Raw genomic sequence first — 23,013 nt, 5'->3', positions numbered from 1 at the left:
CAGAAGAGCGAGAGCGCACTTATAAGTCATTCCCGGCGCTCCTGTCCGGTATCGCTACGGTAACGCCGCTTTGCCAGGGCCAACAGGAACAGGCGTTCCTAGCCTTGAACACTTGGAATATTTTCCTCCAGAAGAAAATCGGAGCAAGAACGGACGGGCCATGCTTGTTTAGCGCTTCTACGTTTCCTCAGGAAACGTTTCCAGTGCAATGACTTCGCCAGTCCGCAGGATTAACAGGTGTGCGCGGCTGGGTGACTTGAGTCTGCGGGTCAGGCCGTGTGAGAGAAGGCGGGACACAGCAGCAGGGAAAATCGATTTCTCAACTCTGGCTGTGCGGACCGGCAACATTTGTATTCAGGTAAGGAAGGTTTTATATCGAACACGTCAAACTGGCCCCTGTAAAAGGAACGGCGAGTTAATCACATCACAGAAAGGTAACATATTTCTGTTAAGTTCTGGTATGTGTGCTTAATGTTGGTGCATGGGTCTCACGAGTGTGTGAACCAGTAAATCTGTGTGGAAATATAGAGGTCCAAAAAAAGGCATTTCTCACAATTGAACGGAGAAACTCACTATGAACAAGTGAAACTTGCGGAAATGATACCGAATATTTGTCTGTTTCTAGAAGTCGTGGCTGCCACATGTCAGTTTGGTTTTGACAAGTTAATTTCAGTCTGTGCTATTTTTGGATCGGTCATATCATGTCGAGGCTATTTTTATATAAATTTCTGACTGAACAATATGTGTGTACAATATTGTGGGTACAGCAGTGTCAGATCACGAACAACACTTCACCGCTGGGCAAACAGCTCCATTGTGTGGTAAAGTGAAGAGTTGTGAGTCATTGTCGAGGGCCCATTCAGTCAAGGGTTCTTCTCCGGACCACCGCGGTTTTTATCCTGCAGACGCCACTTTCACTGTTGCGAGGCGTGGGGCTGTTCTCTGTCATGTAAGGCCGCACAAGTATCGTGTTTGCACTGTACGAGCCTTTATGGTTTTACGGGTAGAAAGTTGCACTTCATTCTAAGTCTGTAATTGCGTTTTACTTTAAATCGGGATAAGTATCCAGTTGACTGTATATTTATTTGTATCGCGGAAACTTAAGCCATTCTAATTTTGCATGGACAATGTGTTCTAGTGTGTGGCTGTAATTTCATTACAAAAAGAAAATTGACTAATTTTCTTCGCTTCCGACTGCTATGGTATGCAAGTGATCGGGTTTCATTGACCGAGCTTATGTATTTGGTTTTGACTTGCTTCTGTATGTTTTCAACATTATCAAAACCTTTAGAAACAATAATATAAGATAGTACCTGTGTTTTCGAGATGCCACTGGACTTCATTCAATTGGTACATTTTCAGGAGATACAGTCGATTTGTTTCATCTGACGAGTTGTTCCAGCGTTTATATTTCCATGTTTGTCTGTCATTTTGTCTTTACGTTTGTTCGTTTGTTGTTATTTTTGGTGCATAAGACAGAGGTTGTCAACCTTACATACCGGAAACAAACCAAATCTCGGAGACCTACTCTACATCTGCTCACGTTTCTGCCCACTTGTTTCCGCAGATCCACTGAACCAGGAGACATGATAAGTAATGACCAGCCAATTCAGCCCGTCAGCCCTCACTAATTACCTCTAACCGGACAACAAAACACGCCCGGCGATCGGCGCCAAGATGGACTAGTTTCCACCAAGCCTTGACCAAATTCTGCCCTATCTGCCCGATTAACTTCACTCGCCTTATCTGCGCTGATTACTGGTGAACACAGGATGGACACAGTTGTGGGTGTGGGCAGGGACCCGGCCCGGCCTCTGACCAGAGGCCGCTCGTGCATGCGCCAGGGCATCTTCGTCTGGAACCACGACCTGCTGAAAATCAACACGGATGACGAGACGGGGTTTTCAGTCCGCGGGCAGCCCCTCACACTGCACCAGCCCAAGAAGCAGGAAGAGACCAGTGCGGATATTTTCAACCATCCTATTCAGCAGAAACCGAAAAACCTACCAAACCTACGCAACGTCGAACCGAATTCTGAACAGAGCAATCCTCACATAACGTTGGAACCAATAGGGACAAACAACGCCAAGGCAGAGGACTTAAATGTGCGCCTAGAATTCCTGACGTCCGTCATCTCGAAGTTCAGACTACAGAAGAGAAAGGACTGTCTACATGAGGTGGACTGGGCGGACCCCGGGCAGGGACAGCCGCGGTGTTCACGCTGCGGAAAGTATATGAGAACGGCACCCCGTCTGCCCGAGGTGGACAAACTCACAAAACAAAGGAAGGACAGAGTCAATATTGATGAGACCAAACTTCCTAATCAATCGTCCCTATTGCAGGGGAAGCTTCTGTTCATCAGAGACGACGAAATGCCACCAAAAACTGCAAAAGGAAACAAAAGACGTAAAACAAAGAAAGCAAAGCAGGGTAAAAACTATTCATCCCCTAAAGAATCTGTTCCACTAAACACATCAGCTGCCACCATCCAAGCGGTGGAACGCGAGGTGGAAGAGACGACAGAAGACATGTTGGACAGACCGTCGGGCCCCAGGCGCGTGCTGGTGAGGTTCAGCAGCAGGCGGACAGTCAGGACCTTCCTGCCGGACGCGCCCGTGGCCGGACCGGTCCGGAGAGAGACTGGGGAGTGCTCGTGAACTGAGGCTGCGTATCAGAATAAACATTATATTCACATGTGTCACTTTAATACATGTTAAGACATTCATTATGGAATTTTAAAGCTGCCAAAAGTTTTGAAGTCTTGACACGAAACAGAGAAAATGGTGCTCTTGGAAACGTCAAATGACAACTAATGACTGTATTGCCTGTAGCCAGTAACATAACTTTTTTAAAAATCTAAAGTGGTCAATATTGAATGCTTTATCACGCCGGTTTGTCACATTTAAAACCTGTATACTTCCATGAGTGAATTCCATTCTATAAAAGTGACGGCGCCTCAAATGTATAGTGCTTTATGAAAACTGTTATGGGTAAAGGGTTTGAAATCGTGTTTGTAAATACATGAGTTGTTTGGAAACTTAGATGAAAAAAAAAACTTTCTCAACAGCTTCGATATCATTCAATGGACTAGACCGAAAGTATCGTACTATGGCAGCCAAGACTTTCAACTTTGTAAAGTACATCCGTTAACGTCTTTATTCACTGTAGATACAGATACACAGAGTAGGGTGTTATCACTTCAAAATCCACCCAGTATATTATGGACAGGTCACGAAGATGTATGCATAATTCGTTGCTATGGTAACGGAAAATCAGGTGGAAAACAATCCGTGCGCAGTAAGATCACGTTACGGCATATCGGGTAGATTTAATAATACTAGTAGTTGTTATTGGAGACAAAACCGCACAAATACAAAGAGTTGAGTTGTATGGAAACAATATTGTATCACGCATTTAATGTTCTAGCACACAAGAGTCTACAGCACAAAGCTGAATGTATTCTCCTCTGTTGAGAGTCGTACAACATATTTCCAAGACAATACAGTAGTCCCTTAAATTACTTTGATTTGGTAGGACCATTGCATGCGAAGCTGTACCGAAACGTTCCGTAGACAAGCCTTTGCCTCTCTTGTTTACACACATTCTCACATGTATGGATACATCTACGTGAGAACAGACTTCATTTCATTAGCTCATTGAGAGCATAGCTGTGTAACTGTAACTGTGGCTAGCTCTGCTCAAATACATACATCTACATTGATTTACACGCAACAATGCCTACAAAACCCATGGAAATCTTTTCATAACATTTGAATCATCCTGTTTGCTATTCAAGAACAAACAAACCAACAAATACAAACCAGCCAACAAACAAACAAACAAGTATCGACCAATTAAATGTAGGACTGAACGACTCAGGAACTCCCCAATAGCTTACATTGTTCGCCTTTTAAATACTTAATCAAATAGTTAATGTTTTTAAGGATTAAGCTTTTAATATACCGTCTGATAAACCTATTATTGTATAAATGCTAAATTTTATCCATCAACGTTATTTCTTTTTATACTTATATATAGGATAATTGACCCATTGTTTTATTGTCAATTGAGCCCTATGTGTAATCGGAATCCGCAATTCAGCCTGCGGGCTGCGATGGATTTTATGTCAATAAACCATTCATCATCATCATCATCATCAATCAATCAATCAATAAAAATGATTATTCAGATATAAACTTCTATGAGAATCCTCTTGATAAAATGTTCCAATAGTTCGACCTGCGCGTGAGGTTCAGTCGTCCACGTCCGTCAGTTCCAGGTGCACGCCTGCCACGGACCTGGGCGTCACTACACGGTCCGTCTTCTTCCGCTTACAATACCTGAGGGCAAAAAAAACGTCCGTAGGTGAAAGAGTCTGAATCATTGAGAAAATAAATTATTACCAACAACTAGCTCTTCATCGTGAATACGACGTTTATAAGTCTGCAGAAGCCAGGAACGTAACAGTTATCGTTAAGTTGTAAAACTGAGAATACGCCCTGTAGTGTACATGCTTTCTTGTAGTCACATATCAAACAGATTTGTCAATGCTGACTTCTCTTTTTCAATAGGATTTAATAATCGTAAGGCTCTGTAAATAAGTAATCATGTGTGGGTCAAAATAACATTACCTGTACGCCATCCCGCCCGCGGTGCCGATCATGGCGACCCCCAGCCCGGCCACCACCAGGATGAGCCACCAGGGCCAGCCGCAGTCCGAGAAGTTCCACACGTCCGCCTCACACGCCGTCTGTCCCGTCAGGCCCTGGGGTTTGGGTGAGTCGGTTGTCTTGGCTGCAGTTTGCTTGTCGCCCGGGGGTGGCGTCTTCGGTGCCGATGTGCTGTGTGTGGTTATCGGATCGTCTGACGTCGACGTAGTCCTATCAGTGGCACTCGTTCCCCTGGTTACTTGGCTCCTGGTCGAAACTATTTCGGCCTTTGTCGTCTGTTTGCCAAAAAATACAAATAAGGAGAGAAGACAAAGGAAATGCCTTAAAAAGAGTTTTTGCTTTGGTATTTTGAAGAAGGTTGTGTGCCCTGAAGGCCGTATACAGAGTTAGCTGAGTATACAGAGTTAGCTGTAATGTCGTGAGGGGTTAAGATTGAGTAGTGCAAATTAATAATATTCAAATGATATTGTCCATCTAAAATGGAAGAGCTGCGTTTGTATGTTTTCAACATAGTTCAAAGCAAGTTAATGCAGATTAAGAATTACCTTCAGCACCAAGGACATGCCCAGGCTGTTTTACATTGACGGCCCGCTAGGTGGTGTTGCATACCAGTTCCATTGGTAATATGAGGTAATCAACTGGCGTTTTTTAAATACTGAGAAACACTTTGGTTGGAAACGCCCAGCAACATCCCTATGTATGTGCAAGGATAATGTTTTAACGTGGTAACAGCGGTGTATGGGTCGTCGCCTATAAAGAACCGTAAATGTGAATGCAACGTTACCACTGATTCCTTTGTAGTTGATGCAGGGGTGCTTTGCGATGTGGACGATTGTTTTGTTGTGGTGGTGGGAAGTATCGGAGTTGTGGTCTGCGTGGTGGTTGATTGTTTTGTAGTTGTTGTCGTCGGAGGCGGTGTCGTGATTTGAGTAGTGGTCGCCCGTTCCGTGGTGGTTGTCGGGGGTGTAGGGGCGGTAGGAGGCTCGGTACACGAGAAGGCGTCCCCGAGGTTGATGCAGGCAGTCCCGGGCGGACAGGGGCTCGAGGCGCACGGCAACTCTACACATCGCGAGTACGGATCGAACCGAAAAGTTGTAATGTGAATCAACCTAATATGAAAACTATAGAAATGTCCTGCCCAAATTAATTACATGCCTGCATATGAAATAACTATAAATGTCTCGGCTACGTATATTTGTCTTGTCCAGTTTTCAACAAAAGAAATAATTCAACAATATTTTGGTAAAATGGACTTCAGAGTATTAAGAAAAGGTTTATCAGTACGCTTTTAGTCCCCTAATGTGAGGACATGTTTTGCTCCTTAAATCCCAACCTATTCGATCAGCTTCTGCATTATTGGGAGGTCCCACCGATAACAGGAAATGACGAATGACCTACTTTATTATTGACATTTCCGTACGGGCACACAGAGAGACAAAGAGCCTTGTGCCGTTAATCTGGGGTCGAGATTATTGAAGCCATTAACATTCTATAGCGAATGACTTGTAACTGTGGACAGCAAACACTCGACTAACTAACCAATTCGCACGTACTGTGTAATATCCCAGGAGAACAGGTCTATGTGGACCAAACTCGGCCAGTAGAAGAAAAACAATTATAGCTTTCTTCATATGCCCTCTAGAAGCATTGTCAAGGCTCGTTAAACAATAAGTACGTTAGCTATATCAAGCGTAACTTATGTTACAATATGAATGTTTTGATTCCATATTACTCACTATTTCAGTCCAATAGAATGCAAAATAATATTGAATGTTTTCTTTCTTTCTTTCTCTCTTTTCTCACGTTTTGTGATGTACTCACCCTCCGTTTTAGCTATACATTCTAAATACGAATTTCTCATGGAATTGAATGCTGAAATGACGACATAAATCGTGTGAGCCAAAGCGCCTGTCTCACCCACCTGTCTGACACGTTGGTCCGGCGTAGTTCCTGGTGCAGGTACAGTTATATCCACACCGAGCCTCCACACACGTGCCTCCATTCTGACACGGATTGGACGCACACTCGTATGCGTCTGTGGAACGTGATAAGGAAATACGTCTATAAGCTCGTCTGTTCAACCTACTTCGCTTTCACCCAGGAAAATTATCAGAAAACCGACGTGAAATAACTATGGATTTGACTGAAAATTGTTATACTGATCACTCATCAGATTTTGTTTGTGATTGAATTGATGAATGTTTAAAATTTAAAATTGTGACTATTATAAAATTAGCCACTAGTTTCGAAAAACTTTTTATGAGGTTATCACTGATGAAGACGAGGTCAATACTAGTTACAGCCACATACCTGTACACGGAGAAAATCCATACTGCACTTTTATGCCCCTGCTGAAGTAGTTGATGGTAGTACTTTCAAACGTCACCAGGAGGTGCCTCCCTCTGGACTCGTACTCACCCGTCGGCTGATCCTTTTCACAGAACGTGCCGAACAGCGTGACGTTGGCGCTCGCGTCTGTTCCGTCGTAGATCTGCACCTTATCCGTGTGCGGGCAGTTCCCCCAGAAGTTGGTTCCTGTCAGGTGGAAGTCCACAAACGTCAGGTTGCACTTCTGCCCCACGGGCGCCTCCAGCAGCCACTCGCAGTACTTGTTGCGGGGGTAGGGGCGCGGGTAGTTCGGGGACGTGAACTCGTACGGACCGGTGTTAGTGTGGATCACCAGCGGTGGAGGCAAACAGATCATGGAACAACAAGTGTAACAACAAACTCAATGTTATGCTATATACATGTGTAATGTACATCAGACACACTTTTTTTTAATTTCTTGAAAATATTTAGGCAAAGCATTCGGGTATTCTTTTATAGAAAGGACGAGTCAACCTGTAGAAAACGTCACAGATATACACTTTCTCTAATAATTATACCTCTTGTGACTATTGGTGTTATCAGGAGGCATGTGCGAGAAAAACCTAATTGTTCTGGATGCTTGCAGTATTGCTGTATTTCTCGTCAATTGATATTTGAAAAAATTAACGGATAAACCTTGAGCGTTTACATGATATCACAGGCATTGTTAGAGTTGTCGTACCACTATCAGAGATTTGGCCGAATGTTTGCTATATCTGTTGCCCTTCCAAAAGCGTGATTTTGGAAACAAAATCAGGGAAATTTGACCCGACGAAGATAATCTACATGATGAGTCTTTCAACATGTTATTGTTGTCATAGATACACGTCAGTCCAACACTGACGTCACTAAAACATAGAAAGTTGTTGGCAAGGTGTTCTGTTTCAAAGTTGATCATTCATCAATATTTTGTAGCTCATCGTTTTATCAACAAGAACACCGTAGCATGATGAACGACAATGAAAGACAGATAGTTTAGTGTTATTGTACAAGCTTGAATGCCAAGGGAGCCAGTACAACGCTGCATGAGTGATTCACATTAGATAAAGTTGAATTGCGAGATTGTTACGCGTTGCCATCGCCGAAGTCACTGGTCCGTCGATCGCTTAACTGGCCAGTAAGTAGCGAAAATGTGTTTAATTCTACACCTGGTATGCTATCGTAACAATGGTATCTACCGTGATGTAAATTCAAGTGCATCCAATAGTAGTATCGCCGTTTTCATATTTTTATCGTATTGGTGCATATAATGGTCTTCCGCACAAATCGGTGACTCATCATATCGGTGATGGGACATACCAGTGCCTTAATATCAATAAAAATAAAATAAAGGCATGGCATGGAGCTAAGTGCATGACCTAAGTGCAAGTCAGAAGAAAAATGTTCGAAAGAAATCATCTTACTTACATCATTGTTGCGTGGTAGGAAGTAATTTGTTTACTTTCTAGATATCTACAACTTATAGTTTAGTCTTCGTGCATACAAAAGCGGGGCATCTCACCTGAACTCAACACCCAGCAAGTCGCCAGTACAGCAACCAGCAGGGAAGAAAGATCCATGTCTGTGCCGCGCGTTTTCTGTCTTCCTCTGCCAAGGATCTACGGACTAGACAAGCAAAACTTTCTGGCGCGTCGCCAACGTTAGGATCAACCTCATCGTGCGACGGGGGTTTAGCATTTCCACGCAACCGGATGACGCAGTGTGACGTGCCGACGTTTGGACAGGCGTCACCCTTAAGCCCTCACCGCGATTGGAGGCGATAACATCGTACCTTAATATCGTACAGTTATATTGTGTGGCGATATGGTAAATTGCAGACACTTAACGTGGCTTTGCATCAAGAGTAGAATTAAATTTGTATTTATTATAACTTGCTTTGAACACAGACAAAAACATAGAAAATTGATCGCTTTTAGAATTTCAATTCAGAACTAGTCTCAGCCGGGCACCGGAGAAACAGTATATGAGCTCAAGCTCATGAAGAGCACAAAACAACCGAAAAGACTAACAAAAACGTGCAAATGTCAAATAGCTGCCTAGGATCTTTTCTTCGTGAGGTTAGCGACTTCATCCATACATCATTTTGTATCCGCAAGGACTGGGCTACAAGATAAAAGTTAACTGTTTCGAATCGGTCAAACTGATGTTTTCATCATTTTCTTTCTTCAACAAAGACAAACATCTCCGTATCTGGTTACCAAGGATCGGCACAATCAGACCAGGTTATTAGACTGTAGTTGGCGCCTAATTGCTTTGCGTTATCAGTGTTGTCCAGAACGTATTGGTCAACTCGGCACAAGTTTGGACAAACACGCGGACAACTAGCTGCACGATTGTCCGCAGACAAGAGAATTCAACATCATGTTATTTCATACTCCTTTAAATAACGCTATTTTCTACTCTGGTGAAAGAAAGTACCAGTGTCAGCAGTGAATATAAAGATGATTAATGTTTCCTATAGCCGTTTTACCAGAATGTAGGGCTAGGTAGGTATAGGCATAGAGATTTATGTGAAAATGGAAAAGCAGTTTGTAAGAAAACATTAGCAAACTTAAAGCCTGTTTAGGTAAACATGTGGATAACTAGTAGCACGACTAGTCTCGTGTCCCTGAACGAACATATATAATATAGCTGGTCTTTTATCACGTTATATTGTTCTATTGATTTTAGAGCTACCGTTATTTTCATTCCATCTGAGTGTATGCTGGCTCATCTGTCTGTTCAAACTATTTGATGTATCAGTTCTCAGGCTGTCCTTCTTTCTTACACTCAAACTGGACAGATTATATCTGCTTGGAAATCAGAGAACATGCGGAGGACAGGATGGTAAAGGTGTGCAGAAACTCTAGGAAGATTCTTGAGAACTGCACAGCAGCTGTACAAGGAAGCTGGCTCCATAAACTGTTGGCAGGGTAGGCAATCAAACTAATAACTATCTCCTAAGGGGTCGTTTCCATTGTTGTGGTGAAAGAATAAAGAAAGAATCCAAGAAAACAATTAGTATTTTTCTCTCCCCGTCATGCAGGGATCGGCAAATTTAATAAAACCAAAGCACATAACAAAATAGTCATCCTTTCATTTCTTTTATTTTTTAAACACTATCATCGATTCAATTCTACTCTGTACCGAGATATGTCAACTGGAAATAAAAATTGTTACACAAAGTGCTAGCTGCAAATAAACATTATAATATCATCACAACAATCAATAGGGAGCATATAATAACATAATTGGCCATATCCTGAGTGTTGGTATTGCGGGCAATGTGCATCATGACATAAAAGGTATTTGTATATGGGAACAATGTAACATATTACAAACATAAATCTGTCAGTTTAAAATTGATGGCTAATACACAACGAAAGTACACGTAACTTGCGCCAAAAAGCAGTTACTCAAGCAACTGGATATGATTTTCAAAATCATATCCAGTTGCTTGAGTAACTGCTTTTTGGCGTATCGTATTACCTGGATGTCTAACCTTCATCGACGTACACGTAACTTGGTTGTACATCTTGATTGTAGATCTACTCTGCTAATTATAAGGAGGTATATTAAGTAATTTAGAGTAATTCTATCTACTTATTCCACTACATTCTGTTTGCTAGGAATTTTTTGTCATGGTGACTTAAGTTATTGACATGCATTTATGTACATGTAATGTCACTGCCATCTTTAGGCACTGTACCATGGTAGAAACTTGTATGGCCACATATAAACCTGACAACTTTACATTACCTTGACAACCCTATTGCTTTCACTGGCATGCTGGAGCATTGGACATGTACCCCAAATCACATATGCCCACGTCCCCAAATACCAGGTGAACATTTGAGTATCATTACCTGCATGTGTTGCATGAGTCTTGTTCTTACTGATATTGATAGCTACAGAGACTTTTAGCAACAGAGCAGGCAGAAGCAAGTTTAAACAAAGTATTGTAACAAAATAGCAGAGCACTGCTCAGCAGAAATGATTATATTCTCAAGAGTTCATTAAAAAAATGTAGTGCGCTTTTAATATACAGATATTCATCAGCTAAAAATTTTTAATTTTCTAATCTTGAGCGAAATAAAGAACACTTACTCCAAAATAATAACATTAATGATCAATATGCAAAAGTATAAAAATTCTAACGACATACATGTACATGCTAATGTGAATGCCTATTTAAGTATAGAAGTTTGAGTGGGCAAGACTTTTTGATCATGTTTGTTTCTTTGCACAGAACACTTACTAGTACAATATCTCTTTTTAAAATTATAAAAGAAACTGACATAACAACTATTGACCATATTGCTGCAGAAAAAAACCAAACAGACATGATTAGCTCTGACTGTTCTCATGGTGAGTCTGACCTGATTGTGCAAAATTCTGTCTCAGGATTAGTGTAAGTGGATTTACTCAGACTGCGGGTAAAATTCTCTGTGAAATATGCTGACGATTGTCAAGACTTTTGGCGCTTAAATTGATTGAACACTTTAGTAAAATAATTACACTAGTTCTGCTGTTAGCCATTGTCAAGATTATTGTAACCAATGCATGGGGCTCTTTTGTTTCTTCCCAAGCTCAATCAGTCAATATTGCCAAATCTAGAAAAGGACAAAATTTGTGCCACCTCATTTCACACTCGAGTACTAACGAGTAGGTTTTGAAACCAAACCACTCTAAGTTATGAAAATCAAAATTTGACATATACATGTAGCACAAAAATTTAAAAAATGATGCCATTCTTAACAACTACTACTGCTGCTGCTGCAGAGCTCGCAGATTCTTTCCTATCATAAAACTAAACCGGAGTCCTACCATAAACTCTTCCCATCTGTAACAAAAGCTGACTGATACACATGTAGGTACAACAGCAAGAATTAATCTTGCCAAATACACCAGAACACTGGTCACTACAAATTTGATAGCATGTTGGATATTTGGAATTTGAAGCCCATATCTTTCAGCTTTGAACAATGTACCATACAGTTAAGAATGGTAGTTGAAAGAATGTGCTCCTCTTTACATTGTGGCATCAATTTTGATATCTAACTTTCATAATAACCAAACTCTCAAAATTCCTAGTGACCAGTTTTAGGTAATTGTTCTTCCCACAGGGAAGCCTGATGATCCTACTGCCTTGCATTATTGCACAGTCAAGTCACACACATTTGTTTCATTGGTTCTCAGATTTGAAAAAAAACTGTAGTTCAAAATGAATGATACACATGGTTTCAGGACGTGAATTTTAGACTTACTGTTTGGCAATTATTACAGAAGTCTTATTTTGTCCTGTTGCCTCATGCTCAGTGCAAAGTTTCTGAGAACCAAAGAAAAAAATCCATGTGGCTTCATGTCAATGGATATAGCAGCTCCCTGTCGTCACCTGACTGAGTTGAACCTCTGGGCCAATCCTGCTCTCATCACGGGCCGGCGCTCGCCCGCCCACGACTTGGACCGCAGGCGGAACTTCTTCAACTCATCACCGTAGTCCTTGTGCAGCATAGGGGTGTAGCTCTGAGGGTCACACATGCTCTGTGGGATTACAAGAACACAAAAACTTCAGTTCCTCTTTGTAACATTGGGGTGTGGCTTTGAGGGTCAACATGCTCTACAATAACAACAACACAGACTATGTGACTTGTACTGCCTTGACAAAGGACTATTTTAGGTACAGGTACATGTGGTACATGACTCTAACCTTGTGGGTCTCATAAAAGGCCTTGTAGCCACCGTCCAGCAGGTAGACTTCAGGATAATCTAGGCCTGGGTAGCAATTCTTGTGGGCATCTCGGTCTTTATTCCTGAGAAATCTGGACCTGAGGAAAATTTATGAAGGACATATACATGTAGTTACATATTGTTCTTAAATTCAACAAATGTGTTGGATAAAACAAAATCATCTTGTTGATTTCTTACAATTTGTAACTCTGGGCTGAAAGAATAAGGCTAAGCAAATACAGACCCAGTACTATGAATAACACATCAAAGAAGTATTTTAAACCCTGTACGGTAAAAAGACAGATGCCGACAGACATGGAATAATGACTTACAGTTTGGGTGCTCGTTCTGATGAGAACTCACAGTGGAACACCAGGATGTGGCGTTTGTTACTGTCCACAGACTTTGGTGGATTGTAGAGTAACTCTGATAGAACTTCATCCTTTCTGTAGATATTCTTTGCCCCCTAAAAAAGATCAACGACAGGAGGAAAATGTTAGCAAAGATTTACCTCCAATACCTTTGCAGAATATTTCAGCATGTTTCATTCAAAACCATTGAAAAGGGTAAGGTTGTAAAACCATTGAAAAGGGTAAGGTTGTAACAGTGACACAGTGGTGTGCAACATGTGCAATGAAGTGTGAGGAAAGTATATAACCATAAAAACTTAACATGTACTATTCGTATTCTTTTGAAAATGGCAAGTACGTTCAACAATAAAACATCCCCAGGTAGGCCTTACGTTAACTTTTGTCTTGGAGAGGTCAAGACTGGACAATCTATTTTAAACAACTTTCAAGAAGTAATCCTTGCACCCACCTTAATGTGTCCCCCGCTGTACTCGTAAGGATATCTGCAGTCAATGATTTCAAAGTGTTGTACCTGTCCACTGTACACACCTTGTAATAGGTCAACCAACTGTGGAGAAGGGTGGATTTGAAAAAGCTTAGAGATAGATAACTAAGACACAGACACAGACCATAGACATGGAGACAAAATAAGGAAAACAAAACATTTTAATGGGATGCTTCACATCTGATCACAACATGTTGGGACAGCATACCAGACAGGGTGAAACAGACTTACAGTGTCTGGTGTTATACTCCTCAGGTCTTGATGCTTGCCCTTAACAAGTGGTAAGCAGTATGGCTGTAAAAAAAGATCATCTCTTTTAGAATTGAGCATTCTAGACTTACACACATATTTGTTAGCTTTTACCTTTAACTTAGATGAAAAAGAGCCAATACTGCAATGTTTTTGTCTTTGTGTGTCTCCAATGTACAATATTGAATGGTTCTACCACTAATGCCAACCCCCCAAACTGCTCTGGCTAAGGAAATCTTACCTTAGAAAAGTCCCCTATCAAGTTGTGGCCCTCTCCGCCTGAAAGATGAAACATGCAGATGAAATTCTGCACATAACACATATACTGTACATAATTTTTATTATCATCTGATTCAAAGTTATGCGCATCCAAAAATACCTTGTGACACATTAAATTTAGTCATTTCTTATAAATAGACAGAGAACATAATATCAATCCTAAGAAGCTCACCTGCATTCAGGTAATGTGAAAATCCACCGACCTCGCAAATGGAGTGGGAACGATAGAGAGGTGACCGTACAGGCTGGGAATAACCAAAGCACAAATTAGAAAAAAACTAAGTTACTTACTAATAATTGCTATTGTAGCTAAAAAGTAATTAGCTTCTGCATCTCCAGTTTATGCAATGTAACAATACTTAGTTACCAGCTCACCTGGACTGTAGGTTCATCTTCACACACACTTTTTCTCCTCTTGTTGAGAGGGCTGGCACGTCGTGTGGAACATTCCGACCGCTTCAGTCCAGTCAGCCTGGGTGCACTCGGAGAGCGGAAAAGCCCCCGTGGTTGGCCCCGTTCAGAAACCTTCACAGAATATCAGAAAACATCAGACACTTGACAACACCACAACACACATGGCTTAACATAAGTTATTCTTCATTTCTTCAAGCAATACAATTGATGTGTGAAGTCACTTTTATTTATAATATACACATCTAACTGGAATATTACAGAAAGATACTAACCTGAAGATCTGTGTCTACCTAGTCAAACACTTTGTCATTGAAGACTTTACATACAATGAAGTTAAGCCTGGAAGTTTCTCTTAAAGATCTCTACACAGCTAGTACTGTACAGCTACACAATAATAGCACAAACCTTGGGTGTTTCACCAGGAGATTTGTGCCCAGCCTCAGAACTAAGCAGTGGGGCATTCATTAAACTCATCAGACTTGACGAAACTTTCTCTTCAGCAACCTGGAGAAGGTAATTGATCATGAGAGAGATTTTTAAATTAGATTTGAATTCAGGAATTATTTCTGCAACAATTTCAACAGGCCTGGGTAAAGATAAATTATAGATGGGCAGCAAAACTTGCCAAAAGCAGAAATGCTGACAGCTGTATCTAGTATGTACATGCCCTTGCTGTTACAACCAGACTTCAGCCTTACCTGTAAATGGAACACTATTCTAATGTGAAAGCCTTTAAGCTTACTTACATTTCTTACAATCTGAGACAGTAGGTGATCTGCCTTGGCAAAGGTTTGTACTTCAGGAGGCTGTATGGTTTTACCGGGGTACGTTTAGTCATACTTTCTTAGTCCAACACATTACACTGTAATAAAACATGTGCAGTAAATAGGCTATCATCACATCCTGTTCACACTAGCTAAGTGGAATCCTGTGTGTTTACTGACTTCCTTACTACATACCTGGCCCTGCTCTGCCACCAGTAACTCCAGGAAGTCATCGTCATTGTCCACATCAAAAAAATGAGCCGGTGCCTGTGGCAGAGCTGCTGAACTCTCTGCAGCTACTTCTAAACTCCCTGGTGCTGTTGGAGACTTCTTTAAACACTGCAGTAAACAGAAACCCATCCTTCACTATAGTCCTGATATGAATCAGGGTATGCACGCGTTCTATTGTCAGGCCTCTTGATAGCTGCATCTGCTTGGTTGACTTTGGTGATTAAAAACTAAGCAGGTAGATTCACAGAAAACTAATGTGGTTAATCATATGCACAAATAAATTGCATGTTTTCAAGTACAAATGTATATGTATAGTAATGTATCACAAATATTGCCATGAATCCACTGTTCCATGGACAATGCCTTACCTGAGGCGGGAGGTGCAGGCCACGTTTGGTAGGAGGTCTATTTGGCACTCGAAAGGGACGACTCTCCACCTCTGCTTCTTCCTTCCTCTTCACAAAGAAGAAAATCATGGCATTATGGAAAAGGTTGGGACTATAATTTCCTCCACTAAGATCATCAATCTAAGTGCATGAGATCTGAGTCTGCACCAAATTTTTCTACCATTACTATAGGGTGAAGAGTATACATTTATAAGCATGTTATTGAGCTACGCAGTACTAATGACATAAGTAACCAACCAAGACTTCTGTATCGTACCTGTTGGCTTGACTCATTGCTGCCTGAGGTAACATCCTCAACATTCTCCTTCTGTCTGTCTAACTCCTGACTGAATCCCTGGAAATGGACCTGAGTGACATAACATAACACATCAGTCCATGAGGATTTGCTAAAAAAAGTCTAACCTGATACTTCCTACCTCCTACTCCTAACTAATGAAGCTGTCCAAGTAATTCTGTAATTTGAACTACCTGATTTCGATTCAAGCACTGATCAGCTTCACTGATTGTACAGTCACCTACTACCGGTAGTAGTAGTAGTATCTGGGGTTATCATGCCAGACTTCTTTGCTGCTTAATACTAGTACTTGACAGAGTGTCACACTGACAGAATAATCTTGAGTTGGATGAGTACTTACTGGCATGGACTGGTGGCGCCGTAATGATAATGGTTTTCTGAAAAAGGATTATCACACAAAGAAATATATCAAGCTGGTAAAAATCTATCAGTAAGCCTTGTGTCACTGTCAATGTCTAGTAATGAGTTAGTGAAATCACACCTATTTAGCGAAATTGACAATGTTGACAACTTTAAATGTAGACAATTTTTGTACAACTGAAAATTGCAACTGTACTTCAAAAACAAACAACAGTCCATCCAGGACCAAAAGTTTAGGCAAACATGTTCATTTGGTAGCAGTTCATGTACTGTAGACTGAGATCTACCTTAGAGCAGGATTCCTGTTCTGCAACCTGAAGGAAGACATGTGTATGGTAAATACAATTGTACATTTGTACAATGTATATACATGGGGTGTCGTAAGCTTTTTTTCCTTACTACATGTACAAAATAATAAGAACTGTCTGGCTGAAAAGGGAAAACATACTTCTATGCCATATACGGTATTCCTTTTTTTACATCATTTTTGACATGTGGAGAAATTTCAGTCTACTCACATTTGCTGGATGGTGGGAGAGTCTTCCACGTGGTTTGGGGAAGCTGTGATTTCATTCAACAGAACAAGTTACAGGATGTTTATCATTTAGGCCACACCGATTTAATTTTATGGATGACATCCGCGCGCGCATTGATTTTCGCCCGATCTCAACAAAAAAAAAAGATCACGTATTCCGAGGCTCTAGCCTGGCTTTAGGCCTGGGTAGTGCATGGTGGTGATAACTCTGGTTGACGGCAGCCAGGCTACCGAAGCTCCAAGACTCAAGAACTCAGTACATACGTACAGCAGTGTCGATTCATATATTCCGCAAAAATTCAGCATGTGTCGGCCTGTCATATACGTCGCTATGTAATGCGCCAAATTCACAATACCAGGTTTGTATTCCTGTGGTTTTGTAGCATTTTTATTTTTGGCCGGATTTTTATTTTTTTCGCCCGCGCGCACTAGTTTGGGGGTCTTCAGAGGATGTCATCCATAAAATTAAATCGGTGTGGCCTTACTCAGAAAAGTTAAATATATAATATATTTAGGAGCATCACCCTTCCAGGTCAAGAGCTGATCAATAAAAGCTGAGTTGCATAAAGTCAATTTAAGCTGTATAAAGCTTTAGCTGCACATTGGAGTTGTTTGCTATATACAATGTATACATGCCATCCTCTCTAAGGTGTATCTAAGTTAAAGGCAAGACTGTCATGTCCTTACATGCCTTTTGTCAAACATGTGGAGAAACATCTGATCCTGTAGTGTACCATCCCTTACATCTGCTGCAGCTTTAGCAGGTGTGTTACGCCAAAGGGCAGTTATACCGGCTATACAGATACAGCTGCACTAGTCACCTTTTGGGGCAGATGTTAACTAACCAGGATGTTACCCAGGATAAAGTTATAACGTTACATGTTCACATTGTACCTGAGTAAGAAGAGATGGAGGAAATCCTTCTGATGACCGGTGTCTCTGATTCGACCCTTTGTGGGGTTGGGGTAAGGCATAATTGAAGTCGACGCTTGGGTGTTCCATCACTGAGAAAAAAAAATTATTATTATATTGATTATTAATTGAAGTTACATCTTATGATCAATCATTCTCAACGAGCAAATATTACATGGTAAAACATAAACCAAGGACATAATTATACACGATGTCCTTGCATAAACACACCTTCAGTATCCATAAGATCTGAGGGTATGCGAAACGACACACTGTGCTGAATAAATGCACAATACTGACCTTAATTCACACATGCTGACGTTCATAGCCAGGTCAGACATCGGAGACACCACCAGCTCGGGACGGATGTCGCTCGTGTGGGCGGCAGATGGCTTGACAGCGCTCCCTCCGCCATTGATGGGAAGAGCAAGGTCCAACTCCAGGGAAAAAACTCTCTGGTTAGACGTGTGTTCCGTAGACGAATCAGGCTGCTGTGTCTCGTGGCAATCACCACACGCGTGTGCCACCTCTTTCTCTGTTATTTCAGCGTCTGTGACCGGCGGACTGGCCATTTTGGATAAGGTCAGCTGCTGGAAGATCTCCTTTTACACTCGGGACTGCTCCAACGTCAGACAACACAAAGCGTCCCCCTAAGTGAGCCTAAGTAGGCGGCTACGGCGCCACTACACTACAAGATCAGCAGATTATGATGCACATACGAGGAACTGAGGGTGTCCACATCTAGTTATTTTGGAGGAAATAAGGCAAAGGCAGGGTAAAGCTAAAATCACGAGATTGCTAAGCAAGCTAACAAGCTAAAAGCCTGTAGTGTAAGTCCGCCATTTTCGAAAAATAACACATATGCAAATTAGCCACTCCCTGGCCAATCCTGTGGCGCATAGTTTAGTCCATGCAAGAATAGGCGATATGTACAATTATTTAAAAAACAGAGATAAAAAAGTAAAGGCAATCACGGCATTTGAGTAACTTTTTACGTATAAAACATTTTATTATTTATATATTTTATCAGTTATAGAATTTTAAGTGTATCTTTTTGCACACGATATGATCAAGTCCTTTTATCTTTACCTATATCGATAATGTAAGATTCCGAAGGCATCCTGGGAAATTCAGTTCCCGCGAAATTTGTCTGGCGCCAGAAATTTTCTCTTGCAGTTTTGGTTACCTTCGTGTTTTAATCTGTGATAATTCGACATTTTGATCTTAAATTACCCAGCCACAAATTCGATAGAAATGTTGGGTAGAATGGAAAGTTCGAGGGACGCAGAATTTCGTATTTTCAAGGGAAATGGCCAGGTACAGCGACCAAGGAGTGGCCCGCGTTATGGTGAACGTGAAGAAAGACAATCACGGAATGGCGACCGAGGAAGACATCATGAATCTGAGCGGCGTCGGGAAAACAGAAGCGATCGGTAGGTTACTATTAAATATAACTTACTACAATTCCCGTAGAAAGCTAACATTAACGTTACTGCTGTGTTGATAATTTATAAAAAGTATGATGTTTTCAGCTGGCACAAACAAAATCCATCTCTACTTTGCTGTTTCAGGAGTGACAACAGACGGCCATTTCGAGATAGGAGCTATGAGAAGATGACAAATGACAGGAGTTCTTGTTACAAGCCACATGTTTACCGGCAGAAGGAGCAGAATCGCACTACAGACAGGTGGGGAATGGAAGATCAGTTTCCTACTCAATGTAGTTTGATGGCGAACTGCCTTTTGCCAAAATTGAAAATTAAAAAAAATTCTATGAAATTTCTTGCTATGATTTATGCTTTCAGGGTTATGCTTGAAAGCAATGATTACACAGATAGACATTGCAATTAAAACAGTACAAATTCGACATAATATATGTATTTTGTTTACTAGGATGAGAAACCTAAATGATGCAGTCTTGGAGTTTGATTGTTGGTTTAGGCTTCATCCATAGTCATGATTTGATTAACTCAACTCCAACTTTGACTAATAAACACCTTGTTCTTGAATCTCCAGTCCTACTGCCTACAGCACCAAATGTGGATGGGATGAGATGGCAGAGGAGTTTGAGAAACAGACCAGCATCATTCAGGATGAACTAGAGCGGTGAGATAACAGGTTTAATAGTACCTTATGGGTTGGGCAAGTGAAACTACAAATGTATCTTCGGAGAGACATCTACATGTAACGTTAGATATGAAGTAATGAGGACTTGAAAAGAGTAGCTTGCATTAGTTCAAGTTGTTTTCTTTGTTATGTACATTGTATGTCTCATGAGTCAAACAGTGGTGACTGCTGTGTTTTTCACAGGTATAAGAGGAAGCATCATAGGTCTAACTCCACAGGAAGTGACGACCCACAAAACAACAGGTAAAATGCAAGTGCAACATGTACTGTAGTTGAAAGTTACATGGAACCTTTAACTATTTTTATCATAATATTGATGTATTTTGTACTGTGAAATGAACCACATAGACTGAAGTTGTATTACTAATAGTAATATTGATATACAAAATGACATTTTTAAATATTGTACATGTACTGAAGCTTACGTGTTGTCTCTACAGTAATCCAAACCCAACCATCTGTGAGACTGACCAAGTCACTCTCATGAGGAGACAGAAGCAGATTGACTATGGCAAAAACACACTGGCGTACGACAACTACAGCCAGAACATTCCCAGGTAAGCATGAAGGCCATACATTACTAGCACCAGAAACGTGGAATTGTTACTTATTATTTTATTATTAACGGCTCTCAATGGCAAATGTGCTGATGTTGACACATTGGCACACCAAATCCGTAGTGTGTTTTTGGAACACAAACAGATTAGCCTAAGAGGCTCGGTGGGCATCACTCCACTGTACAGGTGGGGAAGTCATGTAAAGTGCCTTTCCCAAGGGCACAACGTCGGGCCACAGTGAGTATGGAACCCGGGACCTATTACTAGTAATTCAACGCTCTAATCGACACCACAGAAACATGTAAGGGTGGGCATTTCTTGGGAAATGTGTAAGAAAATGGGGATTGAAAAGTCCAAATACTATCGTTATGTTTTATGCTCTATTCAAGTTGGTGGATATTTGTATGGAAATAATTTTTATGTCATCCTTTGTTTTGAGAATGACTAGACAAGACTAGATGCAAGACAAATTACATGTACCTCAAACATACCAGAGGTTCTCAAACATTCAGGCCAATTTTGTTGAAAATACTGTGGCAGGTTGAGAAGAGATGTCAATGCATCTTTTTCTTTCAGACATGGCCGTAAAAAGGATGATCCGTGGACTCCCACTAAGTTTGCTGTGTGTAGCCGACGTGCGTGGGATGGACGGATTAAGGAATGGCGCAAAAAACTTCATAACTGGGATCCTGATCATGATATGGGTCAAGTCAGGTATGGCATTGTATCCATTTTTTCCATGACTTTTGTGATCCAAAAATTTTGATGGATACACCTGGCGCTGTGGTCTCTTGTATTGAGATGTCCTGTATTATAGATAGTTTGGTTTTTAATTCCGTTTTCAGCTGTGACAGACCAATAAAGCCATGTTGAATATACCAGTTTGCAGTGTTCTAACATCTTAAATGATGTTGGTTTCTGCAGTGTGTCAGCTGGAGGTGTTGTTGAGGAGGAGGCCTGTTTGGACGATGTTCCTGACCTGGAGCTGTTGGACCCCATGGACATTGACAAGGAGACCTTCACCATCTAGCAAGTTAACTAAAGAATTCAAAGTCCAAAAACTCACTTTCATATTATAGTTTGTAACCGTACATCTCAGTATTTTCAAGTTACTGCATAAGATTGCAGATTGATTTTTCAGTTTCTCATCTCTTGTGTATATATGAATATTACCTAACATCCTAGTACCTTGTGCACATTCTCACCCTTAGAATACAGTTCTCTAGGGTTGATGGACATACATAATACGGATGTTTTAAAACCAGTGTACTCAAAACATCTTTGGAATAAAGTTTTCAGTTTCCTTAATTGAATCCTCAAAACTGTGATTTTGCCAGAGCCTGTCTACTGTTGTTATAACGGGGGGTGCCCTAATTCCGACCTATGTTCCATGCAAACGCACATACCTTTGGTAATAGTTTATCTGACCAAAAACCCGCGCAACATCAGCTATAATATTGGCAGATAAAGATCACAATGATTAAAGCTGCACAGCTGTGTATTTCACTTGAGTGTAGCGCCTTGCACCCAAGCGTAATGGTTCGTGAAACGCACGGCAGTTTTTTGTTGTCATTTTGCCGGTGGAACGTTCTATCGCAACAGGGGTGCCCTAATTCCGACCCAGTGTTTAACACAGGTCGATCTGAGAAGAGAGTTTAGAAATTATAATACACAAATTATGACTAAACAATCTACAACTGTTTTCTGTCCCAAACAAGTCCTCTTTTACGTATTACTTGACTTGCTCCAAAGTGGCTGTTTGAAAAGCAAAACCTGCATTCAAACCGATATCAACACAAAAACATTGTCCATTCTTGTGATTATTTTTAGGCACGTGCTCCCATGCATAACGCCGCAACAAGGATTTTTCAAACTAGTTCGGTATTAGGGGTGGGTCGGAATTAGCAGGTGAATTAGGGCACCCTTAACTTTATAGGTCATTATATGATTTACAATCAATGGTATGTTATGTACGTGGATTTAGCGCATATTATTGTATCAATGGAAACATGCCTTTAAGATGACCCCATGACAAACTCACAGGTGATTTTACTTTTTGAATTTACTGTTTGTACCCTCAAGTGTTTCTAGCTGATGGTCGTCCAGACCCATATCGGCCAGATTCGTCGGTCCCTCGAAAGTGTCTTCGTCCACAGTGAATACAGAGTAGAAATTGGGCAAATCAGAGACATTATACAAGAAAATGTCCTTGGGCAAATAGACCATGGAGTTAGATTTTAGAAGGATGAATACACAGATAACATACCAGGCGGTTAGCCAGC

The 23,013-nt window shown here is 41.0% G+C and overlaps 5 protein-coding genes across 7 annotated transcripts; 2 read left to right on the top strand and 3 right to left on the bottom strand.

Annotated features, from left to right (window-relative positions):
- Positions 1-49: 49 nt before the first annotated feature.
- On the top strand, positions 50-3,835 carry LOC109470209. 2 transcript variants are annotated; one of them, XM_019769041.1, is made up of 2 exons: positions 50-358; positions 1,568-3,835. In XM_019769041.1, the coding sequence occupies exon 2, from the start codon at positions 1,773-1,775 to the stop codon at positions 2,655-2,657; it is 885 nt and encodes a 294-aa protein (XP_019624600.1). In that variant the 5' UTR covers positions 50-358; positions 1,568-1,772; the 3' UTR covers positions 2,658-3,835. The 2 variants fall into 2 exon arrangements, with proteins under 2 accessions (XP_019624600.1, XP_019624602.1); XM_019769043.1 differs by lacking the exon at positions 50-358 and adding an exon at positions 911-949.
- Positions 3,836-4,161: 326 nt separating this feature from the next.
- LOC109470137 (hyphal wall protein 1-like) lies at positions 4,162-7,374 on the bottom strand. Its single transcript, XM_019768919.1, has 5 exons — positions 6,981-7,374; positions 6,592-6,705; positions 5,455-5,729; positions 4,632-4,945; positions 4,162-4,340 (listed from the first exon to the last, which is right to left on the bottom strand). The coding sequence occupies exons 1-5, from the start codon at positions 7,372-7,374 to the stop codon at positions 4,253-4,255; spliced, it is 1,185 nt and encodes a 394-aa protein (XP_019624478.1). The 3' UTR covers positions 4,162-4,252.
- Positions 7,375-10,473: 3,099 nt separating this feature from the next.
- On the bottom strand, positions 10,474-17,192 carry LOC109470195 (M-phase inducer phosphatase 2-like). Of its 2 annotated transcripts, XM_019769018.1 has the most exons (15): positions 17,119-17,191; positions 16,888-16,914; positions 16,581-16,617; positions 16,202-16,291; positions 15,907-15,993; positions 15,503-15,646; positions 14,949-15,047; positions 14,505-14,654; positions 14,302-14,374; positions 14,092-14,129; positions 13,833-13,895; positions 13,566-13,664; positions 13,079-13,212; positions 12,727-12,844; positions 10,474-12,560 (listed from the first exon to the last, which is right to left on the bottom strand). In XM_019769018.1, coding segments are annotated over exons 1-15 (1,314 nt in total). In that variant the 5' UTR covers positions 17,121-17,191; the 3' UTR covers positions 10,474-12,407. The 2 variants fall into 2 exon arrangements, with proteins under 2 accessions (XP_019624577.1, XP_019624578.1); XM_019769019.1 differs by lacking the exon at positions 16,202-16,291 and having other exon boundaries at positions 17,119-17,192.
- Positions 17,193-18,003: 811 nt separating this feature from the next.
- On the bottom strand, positions 18,004-18,705 carry LOC109470227. The gene is made up of 2 exons (XM_019769072.1): positions 18,348-18,705; positions 18,004-18,139 (listed from the first exon to the last, which is right to left on the bottom strand). The coding sequence occupies exons 1-2, from the start codon at positions 18,617-18,619 to the stop codon at positions 18,019-18,021; spliced, it is 393 nt and encodes a 130-aa protein (XP_019624631.1). The 5' UTR covers positions 18,620-18,705; the 3' UTR covers positions 18,004-18,018.
- Positions 18,706-19,157: 452 nt separating this feature from the next.
- LOC109470212 (histone RNA hairpin-binding protein-like) lies at positions 19,158-22,040 on the top strand. Its single transcript, XM_019769049.1, has 7 exons — positions 19,158-19,480; positions 19,619-19,735; positions 20,064-20,153; positions 20,358-20,417; positions 20,615-20,731; positions 21,308-21,445; positions 21,656-22,040. The coding sequence occupies exons 1-7, from the start codon at positions 19,302-19,304 to the stop codon at positions 21,759-21,761; spliced, it is 807 nt and encodes a 268-aa protein (XP_019624608.1). The 5' UTR covers positions 19,158-19,301; the 3' UTR covers positions 21,762-22,040.
- Positions 22,041-23,013: the final 973 nt, after the last annotated feature.

The sequence above is a fragment of the Branchiostoma belcheri genome, unplaced genomic scaffold (assembly GCF_001625305.1).
Source record: "Branchiostoma belcheri isolate BF01 breed outbred unplaced genomic scaffold, Haploidv18h27 scaffold22, whole genome shotgun sequence".
NCBI classification, from domain to species: Eukaryota; Metazoa; Chordata; class Leptocardii; order Amphioxiformes; family Branchiostomatidae; genus Branchiostoma; species Branchiostoma belcheri.
The sequence above is the reverse complement of the archived record's forward strand: the minus strand, read 5'-3'. Positions and strand labels throughout refer to the sequence as shown.

Excerpts from the sequence above, each read along its gene's own strand:
- LOC109470209 (XM_019769041.1), top strand. The coding sequence starts at position 1,773 with ATGGACACAGTTGTGGGTGTGGGCAGGGACCCGGCCCGGCCTCTGACC.
- LOC109470137 (XM_019768919.1), bottom strand. The coding sequence starts at position 7,374 with ATGATCTGTTTGCCTCCACCGCTGGTGATCCACACTAACACCGGTCCG. Across the intron at positions 5,730-6,591 it reads CGGACCAACGTGTCAGACAG|AGTTGCCGTGCGCCTCGAGC; the intron begins GTGGGTGAGACA and ends CGCGATGTGTAG. Across the intron at positions 4,341-4,631 it reads GCGGGCGGGATGGCGTACAG|GTATTGTAAGCGGAAGAAGA; the intron begins GTAATGTTATTT and ends TTTTGCCCTCAG.
- LOC109470195 (XM_019769018.1), bottom strand. Across the intron at positions 16,292-16,580 it reads GGCGCCACCAGTCCATGCCA|GTCCATTTCCAGGGATTCAG; the intron begins GTAAGTACTCAT and ends TATGTCACTCAG. Across the intron at positions 14,655-14,948 it reads CTCCTGGTGAAACACCCAAG|GTTTCTGAACGGGGCCAACC; the intron begins GTTTGTGCTATT and ends TATTCTGTGAAG.
- LOC109470227 (XM_019769072.1), bottom strand. The coding sequence starts at position 18,619 with ATGGCCAGTCCGCCGGTCACAGACGCTGAAATAACAGAGAAAGAGGTG. Across the intron at positions 18,140-18,347 it reads GTCAGCATGTGTGAATTAAG|TGATGGAACACCCAAGCGTC; the intron begins GTCAGTATTGTG and ends TTTTTTTCTCAG.
- LOC109470212 (XM_019769049.1), top strand. The coding sequence starts at position 19,302 with ATGTTGGGTAGAATGGAAAGTTCGAGGGACGCAGAATTTCGTATTTTC. Across the intron at positions 19,736-20,063 it reads CAGAATCGCACTACAGACAG|TCCTACTGCCTACAGCACCA; the intron begins GTGGGGAATGGA and ends TTGAATCTCCAG. Across the intron at positions 21,446-21,655 it reads CATGATATGGGTCAAGTCAG|TGTGTCAGCTGGAGGTGTTG; the intron begins GTATGGCATTGT and ends TGGTTTCTGCAG.